The sequence below is a fragment of the Maylandia zebra genome, linkage group LG2, assembly GCF_041146795.1.
Source record: "Maylandia zebra isolate NMK-2024a linkage group LG2, Mzebra_GT3a, whole genome shotgun sequence".
Classification (NCBI taxonomy): domain Eukaryota; kingdom Metazoa; phylum Chordata; class Actinopteri; order Cichliformes; family Cichlidae; genus Maylandia; species Maylandia zebra.
This window is the reverse complement of record NC_135168.1, coordinates 39,711,353-39,725,084: the sequence shown is the minus strand read 5'-3', so window position 1 is coordinate 39,725,084 and position 13,732 is coordinate 39,711,353. Positions and strand designations below refer to the sequence as shown.

The following is a 13,732-nucleotide window of genomic DNA, read 5'->3' as shown; positions in this document are numbered from 1 at the left end:
ATTACACTTTACTCGCTATTTTCCTTAAAAATAATGCTGCATTACTTGATTACTCCCTGCATTAACAATTCATTATAATTTTTACTTTGACGTACAAAGGAAGAGGATGTTTTTTGGTGTAATTTTAACTGTTTATGAATAATCACTCTTTCTCCTTAAACTGTCACTAGTGAGGAAGCACTCTGACACTGCTGACTGCATCAGCACACACTGACCAGTGAGAAGAGATGTATTAAAAACAGGAGCTTTAATATAGTTGTTTCCTGTTATTTTTGTATTTAGAAACCGTTCAGAAAATTGTCATTTAATGTGTCATTTGAACTGTTTGCCCAGTAAGACTTTTTGGTGTCAGGTTTCCCTCTACTGGTTTACAGAGGTATTGCATTTGCTTACAAATAAGTTCAGTGAGTGAGTCAGAGAAACTCTTATTTTTCTTTCTTTTATTCTTTCTTTCTTACTTTCTTTCTTATTAAAAAAAACGTGTACTTATTATTATGAAAACAGTGCTTGTAGGGCAAAGCTTCACAAAACCTACATGCAAAGCATCATGTTTCTCTAAATCATATAAATAGTATCGGATGATTTAACCAGAGGAGAGCAACTGAGGGGAGCTTCACAACAGGAACATTACAGAGACAAAGCATGACATTTAGACAAGTGTGAAATGGCAGCACAGTGTGGCTGTATTGTGGGATGAAGGCACAAACGACACGGGTGCTCTAGTTTTTTCCTCTGACTTTATTCACCACAAAACATGAACTGAACACAGCGAAACCCCTCCTCCCGACCTGGGTGTGAGTGGAGCCCTCTGGTGGGCCATCAGAGTATTTACTTTTATTTTGTATATGTACTTTGCTCACATGATCTGAATCTGTCAAGGCTAATGGGAAGAGGGACTCAGGAGATCACACTTCAGTGCATTTTATTTACACTGGAGTAATATATATTTAACATTAACAAAGTAGCATGTGAAACAGTGCTCCAGGGAGGGATCCAGGGAATCCACAACTCCAAAAAATAAAACATCTCAAAAACAATGTTTAAATAAGGACATGGCTTCACATTGCGATGAGTGTGGAAGTGATGGTAACACATTTCAATCAAGCTTCACTGCATTTCTTAGATTGAACTAAGAGTGTTTTAGATGATTATAAGCCTTTATTACCAAAATGGGTGGCGAGAAGGAGAGAGAAAGTTTTTAAGACCTGTGTGTGTCTGTATGGCAATAAATACTTGTTTGTATGGTCTAAACTGAGACAGATGGGAGCCACAAAACCACTATTTCTGTTTTAGATCAACATTTGCATCTGTTACCACAGTCATTCTGGTAAGAACTGAACACTCAAAACTGTGACATTTTGTTGTTTGCTTTTTGTCATCTAGCCATGTTTGACCTTAATGGCCTTGAATTATTCAAAAGATTCAAGGTTTAAAGCTAAAACAAATCTGATCTACACTACAACAGCACAAATGACGCAGGAAGTTTGGAGCCTCAGCGAGGATGGAGGTGTAGCTTTTTTTTTTAGTTTTTTAGGTTCCTTAACCTGCCAAATAAGTGCATAAGGGGCCATTTGCAACATCTTATGAGGGTTTTTACCACTCTGAGTCTCACTGCACACTGATTTAGAGACAGTATGCTGAATACAAGCAAGTTTAAATGGTTTAAAGCGTCACAGGAACCATGGCATTACAGCTCTGATCAGTTTCTCAATCATGAGCCTGCTTAGCCTGTACCTGACCTGTGATCTGATGATCCCTAAGCAGGTGGAAAAAAATCCAACTTTTATTGGCAGGTGTCCTGTCCTTCAACAGGATGTACATGAAATGTCCTAAACCAGGGCGCCTAAAGAAAACCTGTCAGGTTTCATCCTTCCAGAGGGGTAGACATTTTTGCATATGTCATCATTTATTAATCTGTTCTCCTTATAAGCAGGCCTGCTAAAGTGCTGTAAAACACCTCACTGAGAACAGTCACAAAGTGCGCCTCTCCAAATTACAGTGGGCTTCGGAGTAATTAACCTATTTGGGACATGTAATCACATTAGATGGTAAGTCCCTCTGTATAAAAAGGACTGCAGCGATTCAGTCCATTCCAAAATCACAAAGACAGTTTTGGACATAAGATCATATTGCTGACAGTGGATGCCCAAATATGTTGTGCGACAGGCTCCACTATCAGCAGTGGTTCAGTATACAAATTTCACAGCTACTTGACTGACAAATTCTTTTGGACTCCTGCACTTCTGTATAGCAGCTAGACTGCTTCATACAGTGATGCCAGTTCCTAACACCTGAGAAACTTGAGCATCATCCTCATTTCCCTTGTAAATATAACAACTAGCTGTAAGTTCCTTTGTTATATCTACTGATTTCTGACACTTTGAAACTCTTAAAAAGAATTTTGTGGTCATTTCACAAATGATTTTGCTTTGAACCACCAGATTAAACCTTCTTTCAAAAGTGCACTGTAAATACCTTTAGGATGTTTTAAATATCACAATGTTATTGATGCTGTTATATCAGACAGATTTCTCCTGTCTGAAAGGGAGAGGCAGTACAGGCTTAAGAAAGAAAAAGACTCAGTAATAATAAAAAGGGTGGCGATTCAGATGAAGATGAGTGGGTAGGATCCACAGAACAGTAGAGACATCATTTAGGGACAAGGTGGCAGTGAGTGATTTAATTATTGAGTATGCTTAAACAACATTTTTGAACTTCTTAGGGTAACTCTCCTGTCTGAAAGGGAGACACAGTACAAGTTAAGGAGAGAAAGGCCTCAGGCTCAGTATCACACCTGGCTGGGAATCCTGGAGGGAGGAGTTAAACGATAAGCATGATTGGGATTCACAACTGACATTGTGAAAGGAAGGAATTGTTAGAAATAAGTTTAATTATGTTTCATTTTTAAATTAATTGCAATTTATACTGATAATAGAGTTAATACACTCCTCATTAGAAGGATACAAGCATCCCATGGTGTGAAGGGTTAACAGGTAAGAAAGTTGAGTGTTTTTAGGTGAAATTGCTACACGCTTACACAACAGAAAGGGAGAGGATGCCTTGGCCTTGTGCGGGGGTATAAACTGTTGTTCCAGTAATGATGATGGCGCAACAACAAATAGAAACTATAAGGTGTCAGTTAAAGCTGACATCAGCGAGGAAATTAAACATGTCTGGTAACAAGTGCAGACTTCCTGTGTTGTCTCACACAAGCAGCGCTTTCCACACCTGCCTTGCATATTGTAATCAACTGTGGAGTATTTCAGATTGAAGCTTGCAGCAGTTCTCATCATAGATCATGGATCATTGTCTATTAAGAGAAATATGTCTCATTAGCATTGTAAATGTGTACGATATGACCCACAAGCGTAAACTAGGCTTTACAAATGTGTACAATGATTCATGTGTAACTTTTGAGGACTCACATGTGCGTGCTTCAATCCACATACAAATCTGAAGCAATTTGGCCACATGTAAAAATATTTTACAAATGCATACATCCAAACCTGAATAAATACCAGGGGCAGATCTGCTTAAAGTACTTGAACTTAATACATTCTGGGTAGTGATTAGTATTCATTCAGGTTTGAGACATATTTCTCTCAATAGTTGCCATAATAGGGAACATTAAGTCATTTCTGTTACCTTGCCTGCAAATGCCTGTTTTGGGCTAACCAGTTCTTTTTTCAGTTCTCTTAGTTACTTCCTTTGTACTTCCACAGAAACCTTGCTAATCTAGGTGACCTTAGACTACCTCCACTGCTCCATTCAGTCCCAACTCAAGTAAGACTGTTAACCACCCACTGGCTTTTTAAAATTAATTAAATCGACCTTTCGGACGCCATTTAATCACTTTATTCCCCTCTAACAAAGCTCCCGTGTGTCAGTCTGCAGTGCTGCAGAGTTCCCCCATACACTCCCTTTAATCCAAACAGACATGACAAAATGCACAGTGGACTCCAACACTCATCTGACAATCCATCCATGATCTGACCTTTCCAGCCCAACTGCCTGATCACGTTACGCTCAAAAAGGAGGGTGAGCAAAGCAGTACACATTACTGACTGGTACCCCACACTAATGGGATTATCAGGTTGTGATGAGTCCCTCACTGAGAGGCTTGATGGGGATAATGTGTTGGAAGCCATCAGTGAAGGAAAAGAATCGCCCAGGCTGGAGATCTTGTACAATATCAAACCTTTGTATAACTATGCACGCACTGGCTTCCTGCAGAAATGATATGGGATTTGGGATACAGTCAAGAAACTAAACACTTGAGTTCAGAACGCCATGCTTTGAGTTTTTGCGAGTTTATGATTTCTTGTGGTTTTGACGAGGGATTTGTTCTAACTCTGTGTTGGTTATGGTCTTCTGTTCATTCATATTCACCGATACTTTTTGGGTTTCTTTGTTTTTTGTTTCTTTAGTTTCGTGCTGAGTTTTGGATTATTTTGGGTTCAGTAGTTCCCTTTTGTGATTCCTTTCTGTTCCTCCAGTCTTTTCTCTGCGGTTTTGTCAGCATGACATCAATTGTAATGACATATACCAAACTTAATTTCCTTTATTGGGATTGTCCTCTTAACTACTCTGTTTACATTTTTTCAAACTGAAGAGTATGAAATGAATAAATTGTATATCTCATATCTCAATTCTATATCTTCTATGCTCAATATATTTTCAACTTCTTATTTGAGAAAACAGGACGTTTTGTCGACACGTGTGCATAAACATAGTTCTTACTTCCATTTTTAAGGCAGAGTAAGAGGAAGTATGTAAAACAATAGTCCTGCCATAACACTCGGACAGTTTCATTGCAACCCCCTCAGAGTTGAAGGTTCCAGCTTTGTTTTATAATGCAGAGAGTACTTATGCAGGGTTTGCTTTTCTCATAGATGTATTCAGTGCATTGATGGAGTTAGGGTATGTGAACCATGATTTCCTTAGATGATTTTTCACATTTCCAGTAGAGTGCTTATATATGACCTCTCTGCATTGAATCACATCTGTTATTAATCTCTGTCTCTCTTCCACAGCATGTCTTTTATCCTGTCTTCCTTCTCTCACCCCAACCGGTCGAAGCAGATGGCCGCCCCTCCCTGAGCCTGTTTCTGCCGGAGGTTTCTTCCTGTTAAAAGGGAGTTTTTCCTTCCCACTGTCGCCAAAGTACTTGCTCATAGGGGGGTCATGTAATTGTTGGGTTTTTCTCTGTATCTGTGAAGCGCCTTGAGGCGACTTTTGTTGTGATTTGGCGCTATATAAATAAAATTGAATTGAATTGAATATGTTGCTTACTTAGGCTTTGCTGATGTGTGCATCCATTGCAACATAAGTATATCATTTACATCCTATGTTTCTTGATCATGATTCTTCTTCTATCCATGTTCGCCATCACTCCTCGTGCTTACTGAGAGTAATCAAAAGTAAGTGAAAAATTGCAAAGCCTCCAGTGTGCAGAGTCTGCAGTGTTTAATTTAAATACATTCAGTGACATTCTGCTATTTACCACTGAAAACCTGTGTTATTACACATTCATTCTAAACACATTACGAGCCGTTTACGGAGAGAGATTTAAATTTGCATTGTTTTCATTTGTTTTCTTTATTCAAATACTGTAAGCAAGTTCTATTACTTTTGAGTCTGTCTGCTTTGATGGGTAAAAAAAAATATGTTTTTTGTTTTTGTCTAGAGGACATTGTTTCACAGTTTCATGTTGTGGCAGTGATTTGCATCCATTTAGTATTTACAGTTTACACTCTTTCTTTATTGTTTATTTCTCTTTCTTTCAAAAAGCAAACTTACGCAAACCTGCAAACATAAAAAGACGTCTCTCCTGCACACACTGTAAAGACCATGAAACAACAAAGCTCTCCCCACAGAAACCTCTGGTCTATTTTGAATTACTTCCTGTTTTTTTTCTTAAAATTTATATATTAAGACCATATGTGAAGGCTTTATTGACACTTGAAAGTTTTACCCCAGTAAAGAGTATTGCCTAGATTGTCTATAGATTGTCTATAGATTGCATAGGTAATTCCCCCAAATTACACCAGTTGAGGGAAAAAGATTCATTAACATTTGAGGATATTTCTTGAGATCAGTTCATTACAGCACACAAGCAAAAGCCTGCCTCACTTCTCTCTATGTCACTTCTATTTGTGTGGGCAAGTGGAAGTGAGTCACTTTATTTCCTGCTCTTGTGAAAACACCCTGTCTGTATCATCTACTGTTTGTTGTCAGTTTGCCTGAGGTTGACAGGAGGTTCAGCATTTGTTAATATTTTTCTATTATCTTTATTCTTTTAAGATTAAATCCACAGTGTTGATATATGAAGAGGATGGAACAGTTTCTTATTGTTGTGTTATTAGCAGGAGGAACTCATGGTAAGATTGTCTTCATAAAAAACACCAAACATTCACATTTGTAGTGTGATTCTTATAAGCTCATGTTCTTTTGAATGCATCTTTTTCAGCTTTCTTTCCAGTTGATGAAACTACATGTGATCTCAATGCAAACAGATGTCCATGCTCTCCTCTTCTTAAAGGAACTGTGTATATCCAATGTGATGTGATGGCTAATGCTAGTGGCCGTGATGTGAAGTGTTTGAAGGTGCTTCCCAGGGTGAACATAACTGTGTTTAATCTCAAGAAAGAAAAAATAATGATAGACAAGGAATTTAACAACAGACTACAGTTTATGAACGGGACACTCAAGATCACAAACGTGAAGAGGAATGATTCAGGTCAATACAGCATTGAGGTCTTTAATTCAAATGGAGTCCAAGAGAAAAACATTGTTTTCACCCTGGATGTTAAAGAAAATGGCAAAGTTGAAGGCAAGTTATATAACTTATTCTTTATTGCATAGTTTTGATGTTATTATAAAGATAATCAGACATGTAAACATTATGTGGCAGTAGAACTGTTAATCAGTATACATCACTTGGGCAACAAAATGATAGAAGATGAAATGACAAAAAATAAGCATATGCACAGAGCAAATGTACAGTGAACAGAATAGAACAGAACATTTCCTGATATATTATTTGTCTATCTATTGATGTTTCCAGTTATTTTTGCAACATGTGGACCACTACTCATATTCATAAATTAATCATCTTTTATTTCTCAGTAACTACCACGTAAACTTAAAAGGCACACTGAAACTTTCCACTTGGTCATTGATTATTATTAGTTGCATTAAATTTAAACATTAAGGTTGGAAAAAGAAGCACTGTAGCAGATGATAAGAACACAAGTAAATCAGAAACCATTAAAAAGCAAAGAAGAAACAAAGCTGAAGTTCTCAATAACTGGGTTCACAAAATAGGGTTGGAAAGAATAACAGATGAGAACAATAATAAATTGGAAACCTTTAAAAAGCAAATCTCACTGAAAAAGATGTACTTGGAGTGTATCAACGTGGATTTCCTGACACCGAAATTGGGGTCAGTTAATAAAGTTTTCGACCCCAATGTAAACTGCGTAACGGTACCTAAGAAAACCACACAGGCATTATGATTGTTGTATTTTTAACCTAATTCTGCAGCCTCAAAACCAAGTGGCTCGTTTCACATTTGAAACTTCTATGTTGCAAATACATAGACTTAGTTTGTGTTTGCATAAAAGTCTAATCATCTTCACATACAGGCTAATATTTTTTTAACTGAACCAAACTGTTACTATTAAGCTGCACATAGCTGTAAAAGACAATGACGGTTTTAGTAAACTTTGAGTAGGGCGGTTCATTTAGCTCTGTATTCACCAGCTCTTTGTTTGCTTCAAGCACTAAAACCACTTGATTCATTTTAGGAAAAGATCCTGGTTTGGGCTACTGGAATACATTTTAAAAGTAACCTTCCCATCACTGCATGCTCAGTGCCCAAGTGCTGTGTCAGCTAATGTGATGTGTGTTGCACCTTTCCACTTACTTGCTTGCTTTTCTTTAAATATTGATGCCTCTTTCTGAGATCCTTTCAAAATGAATATGCAGTAAAAAACAGCTTTGAGAAATTAGATCATTAAATAATCTGTAAAAGGTCAAAATACAAAAGATTACAAGAGCTTTGCTTTTCTCAGTTTCCATTTTGGAAAAATCACTTAATAACGGATTAAAATAGCCTTATTTTACAGCAGGTATTTTAAATGCTTGTAGAAAAGCATGGGCTTAGTGTCACATCCTCATTATCATCATGGTGTGACAGTAACTCAACATGCATATCAGCAGAACTCTGAAGCTACAGCAGCTAAATTAAATTCAGTCTTTTTTTTTTCATTTTCATTTGTGATTTTCGATTTTCCAGTTAGAATTTCCAAATTTTCATTTTGAAAAAGATCAGCACAAGTAAAATAGAACCCTTGCTGTGTTTAAGTCATAAACCTGTGTAGTGCTCATCGGCATGAGCACTAAATATTTCTTCACATAGTGTGAAGTGAGACAGACAGTAGGCACAAAACATTGACGATTGTTTTAGGTAAACATTTGCAAAAGCTGCTGCAATCCTTCTGGTAGGGACTGAATACTCCAAAAGTTTACAGTTTTGCTTTTGTTTACTTTTTTTATTTGCAGGTTTGGAAACTTGCTGTGACATTAAACAGCATGGAGCTCAGTGTTATGGATCTTTAGGTGGAAATGTGGACATCCAACTGATGGACAATACCTCAAAGACATCAAAATACCAATTGATAAAAAATTCATTAAAAATACTAAATGTCAGAAATAATAAAGTTCTTCCTAATGCTGAAGGACAAAGATTTGTCTTTTCTCCCAGTAATGGAACATATAGGATTCCTAACATGAGCAGGAATGACAGTGGTAATTATACCCTTCAAACCTTTGATTCAGATGGAAGAGCATCAGGCGAGTGGACTTTACAGTTGTTTATTCAAGGTAATTCCTTTTAATTAATAGAAATGTAATATTGCTTTAGTAAGCTTTAGAATTTTCTGCTTTTGCTGTTTTTCATTAAAGGCCAACTTAAAGACTTAACTCATCTGTATGTGTTTCTCTCAGCTCCTGTGTCCTCTGTCCTGCTGGTCTTGGAGTGTCTGTCCCAGGGAGAGAGGAGGGCGTCCTGCTCCTCTGAGGGAGGGGACAGTCTTCAGTACAGCTGGACTCTGAATGGACGCACACTGACAGATGCTGAGCTCCTTTCTGTAAATAATGAGACTAACATTATTACCCTGAAACAGCACGTCGCAGGACATCTGGTCTGCTCAGTCAGAAACAACGTCAGTAATGTCTCCAAAGAGGAGAGGATATCTACCTGTGGTGAGTGAGAACGTGATGAAAAAAGGTTGATAATTAGTTTTTGTTGATTATTTGTACTTTCATAAACCCTCAGACTGTTTGAGGTACATTCAATTAAAATGAGCAATCAGTAAAACAGTGATATCACATCAGTAAATCAAGTGGTCAGCTGTAATGGTATATTAGTAAATTAGTAAAAACATGCATTTGTTTACTTGTTTGTTTTTTATGTCACTTTATTTCAGAAGCAGGTATTTTGCAAGTGATCGGTGGTGTTCTCTTAGCACTGCTAATTTTATTAGTTATTGGTATAGCAATCATCTTTGATCAGAGGAAAAAACAAAACTACAAACCTACAAAAGAAAAAGGTACAAAACCTCATTTTTACTTCACTCAGAAGTATCATATTTTTGCTAAGACTATGTTGATGCCGCTGTCATGTAAATTCAGAAATGGATAATAAAGGCATTGTGTTTGTGATTTTTAGTCAGAATCAGAAATGACAGTGAAAATCAGAAGTCAAACTAATGTTTTAATTTGATCTTACTACTCTGCAGACGAAGAGGATGACCAAGTGGAGCTCAGAGCAGCAGTGAATTTGCAGGCCGAGATTGAGCTGGAGTTCGATGTCGAGATTGAGAGTGAAGATGAAGATGAGGGTGAGGGCGAGGGTGAGGCAGAGGCAGAGAAAAAGGTGGAAGTGGAGTATGCCCAGGTCAAGTTTCCAAAGCAACCTCGACACACTCAACCAACAGGAGATAATTATTTATATGCAACAGTCCGTAAAATGAGGTGATTTAAATGGTCGGTGTCTTTATACAGACTGCACCACTGAAGGTCCACATGAGGAGGTGACATCAAGACACCTAAAGACACTTTTAATTATCAGGCAAATACACAAAGCTCAGCTGATTAAAACAGAGCATCAATGCATCCAGTTTTAGGTTCCTTCCGTGTTTAATTACAAGCAATATGTGCGTTGTCTGCATTTGCATTGTGTTAAAGCTCTGATAGAATTAAGGTCATGATTGTAGTCATCCTTTAAATGAAAATGATTAAAGTAAAAAGTGTGGTGAACATTTCTATGAATTTCTGTGCAGCAAAAACTTGAAACAGTGATAAAGCATCAATGTAAATAAGGCCCAGCAAAGGCTCTTTAGACTGCTGGCAAACTTCTATAGATATGCAACAGAAAGCATCATCTATTGTAGTATGACAGTATGGCATGGCAGCTGCACGGCACAGGACAGAAATGACATGGCCAGGGTAGTGAGAACAGCACAGGGCACTGTGGGAAATCTTCTCCCAGATCGGGACTCTGTGTATGCTTGCTGTGTCCAGAAGAAAGCCAGCTGCTTTGGTGCAAATCCCACGCACTTGAGTAAATGACTGTTTGTCCGTCTGCCTTCTTGAAGGTGGTTTAGGACTAAGCAAGAAGCATTAGACTGAAGCACACTTTTTCCCCTAGAACAATGAACTCTATCACCCCCTGTGGACACACACACACACACACACACACACACACACACACACACACACACAGGACAACTGCACTTTGGAACATGTAACTACAATGCTACCGTATTTTCCTGTTCTGTATATTTATATATTATGTATCTTTCTGTGCTTTGTATACTAGTTGGTATTAAGCTGACCACATGCAATTCATGCATATGTGACTGCGTAATAAAGGAAACAACAAAGGATCTTTGACTCATTTAAATCTTTGAATCAGCCATTCAAAACAATGGACAATGCACAACAGAGCTGTAGGTGAAAGTTCAGGCAGGGTGGAGAGGGTGAAGATGAGTGTCAGGGTGATTTCTGAAAGAAGGATATTGGAGCTAGAATGAAAGGGACAGTTTCCAAGATGGTAGTAAGACCTCCTATGATGGATGGAGTGCTGATTTGGAGACAGAAACAAGAGACAAAGCTGGAGGTGGCAGAGTTGACAATATCAAGATTTACAGTTGAGTGTCCAGCATGCACAAGATTATAAGTAATTATATCAGTGGGGCAAGAAAAGTAGATTTAGAATGTAAAAAAGTAAACTGTGAATTTGTTTTAAGAATAAAGTGCTAACAAAAATGTTATCTGTGATGTGTGATGTACTTCTTGATCTGGTCCCTGAACATACCTGCAAAGGATGCAGCGTTTCCAGCTCAGAGTAACTCTTTATTACAAACTATGAACAATGCTTCTGATGTTGTCCACTCAACTCAACTGATGTAGGGCACCAGCTCCTTACTGTTAGCTTATCTTCTCTGCCACACACACCCTGGTCACAGCATACTCCTGTGTACTGTGAGACCAGGACGTTGCAAGTGTTGATCTTAAGCTTTAATCCACTATAAATAAATTCATGTAAATAAATTGTTGTGGGAACTTATGAAGATGTGTTTTCACTCAAGGAGTCAAGTTTGTAAAAGATTGATCTCCTAGCTGCAGGTAAATGTTTGGTCTCCCAAAGAGAAAATCTGACCGGCTCTAGTGATGTTTTCATTATTATTATTTTGGATCTGCTTGAATAAAATACTGCTTATAATGTGTTACCAAAATGAACATCATAAGTTCAAAAATATTGGCTGGTTCCATTTTATAAGCTATAGCTGTGAGTATGTGGAAACTAGTGTGTTTATTATCAACTGGTAAGGATTATTTCACAAAATCAAAATATGTTTACTTGACAAGGATAACAAGTTGAAATCGCAGAAGGGAATATGCAGTTTTGATTCATCTGTGATTATAATGTCACATTACAAACTTCATCATTCATTAATGCATATATATATATATATATGTGTGTGTGTGTGTGTGTGTGTGTGTGTGTGTGTGTGTGTGTGTGTGCGTTTGTGCGTTTGTATGTTCTGTTTACATCTCCTCCAAAACGTAAACCCTAATTTCTATGCTTAATATATTTTGGCCTGATTATTTGTAAAAAACTGGTATTTTTGCCAGATTGTCCCAGGGTAAAAACTGATGAGATGCCCAGCTGTACACAAGTATGTTGCCTGACATGTGCATAGACATAGTTGTATAATTGTAACTTTTATTACCGCTTTCAGAATAGAAGATCCCATCCTTGCTCTGTAATACGGGAAGTACCCATGTAGGTTGTTTTTTTTCTCACGAATGAGTTTTTCTCAGTTCCAGTTAAGTGGTTGCATGTGTATTACTGCCTTAGCTTGGTCATCCATTCAAATGTAAGTAAGTTATATGCATCCTTCTTTTGTTGACGTTCACCATCACGTTTTATGTTTACTGTGTGTAACTGTACAGAGTCTGGAGTATTTAATTACACTACATTCATACAGACTGTCTGACATTTAACTCAATGTTTTGTGTTATTACATGCCTATTCTATTCTATTAGCACATTTCAAGTGATGTAAAGCTTAAAATATACATTTTAATTTCCTTTTATCAAAATAATATTTTTACAGTGTGCTTTGATGGATATCTGTGTTTTAATATTATCTGGACAGCATTGCTTCACAGATTCATGTTGGGGCAAAGATTTGCATCCTTTTAACAAGCTGCTTTTTACCTGGTTGTCTACATTTTATTCTTTATATATTGTTTATGTAACACTGATGAAGCGCTAATGAATTAATACAGGCTAGGTATTGAGTGAAATATTATTGTCCCATCCTTTCTGAATAAAAATGTCTCTTCAGCACACCCATGAAGCTTACTAAGCAGTATAGCTCTCCTCACAAGAACTTTTGTAATACTTATGAATGAACTTGTGATTTTAGCTTTTGTGTGTCGTTTTCAAAAGTATACATTATGTGAAGACCAATTCAGTGTTGTTTAAACTTAGTTATTGAAATAGTGGAGGAAAATGATTTGTTCACATGTGGTACATATTTCTTTCGGTTTGCTACAGCAGCCTGTATCATTATTCTGTGTGCTGGCAAGTAGAAGTGATAGTTTCTTTTCTGTTTTAGTGAAAACATCATGTGTTGTCACCGATTTACTTTTTCCTGTCAGTTTGGGTTTAGGTTTGTTGCAGATTTATATCTGGATTTGTTCATAATTTTCCAGTCAATAAATGAAGAGCATGGAGCAGTTTCTTATCATTGTTCTATTAGCAGGAGGAACACTCGGTAAGGTTTTCCTCATAAAGATGACAAACATATACATTTTTAGGATTAATAATTTAAACTTGTGTTTTTTCATGCTTTTTTTCCAGCTCTCGTTGCAGTTGATGAGACTACTTGTGACCTCAGGATGAACACAGGTCCATGCTCTCCTATTCTTGAAGGAACTGTGTATATCCAAGTGATGACTAATGCTAGTGGCCGTGAAATGAAGTGTTTGAAAGTGCTTCCCAGTGTGAACATAACTATGTTCAATCTGAAGAAAGAAAAAATAATGATAGACAAGGAATTTAACAACAGACTACAGTTTATAATCAAGAACGGGACACTCAAGATCACAAACATGAGGAGGAATGATTCAGGTCAATACAGCATTGAGGTCTT

The 13,732-nt window shown here is 37.3% G+C and overlaps 1 protein-coding gene across 1 annotated transcript; it reads left to right on the top strand.

Moving 5' to 3' along the window:
* The first annotated feature begins 8,577 nt into the window (after positions 1–8,577).
* On the top strand, positions 8,578–11,296 carry LOC143412499 (uncharacterized). Its single transcript, XM_076873405.1, has 4 exons — positions 8,578–8,886; positions 9,010–9,267; positions 9,492–9,614; positions 9,804–11,296. The coding sequence occupies exons 1-4, from the start codon at positions 8,646–8,648 to the stop codon at positions 10,040–10,042; spliced, it is 861 nt and encodes a 286-aa protein (XP_076729520.1). The 5' UTR covers positions 8,578–8,645; the 3' UTR covers positions 10,043–11,296.
* The last annotated feature ends 2,436 nt before the right edge of the window (positions 11,297–13,732 follow it).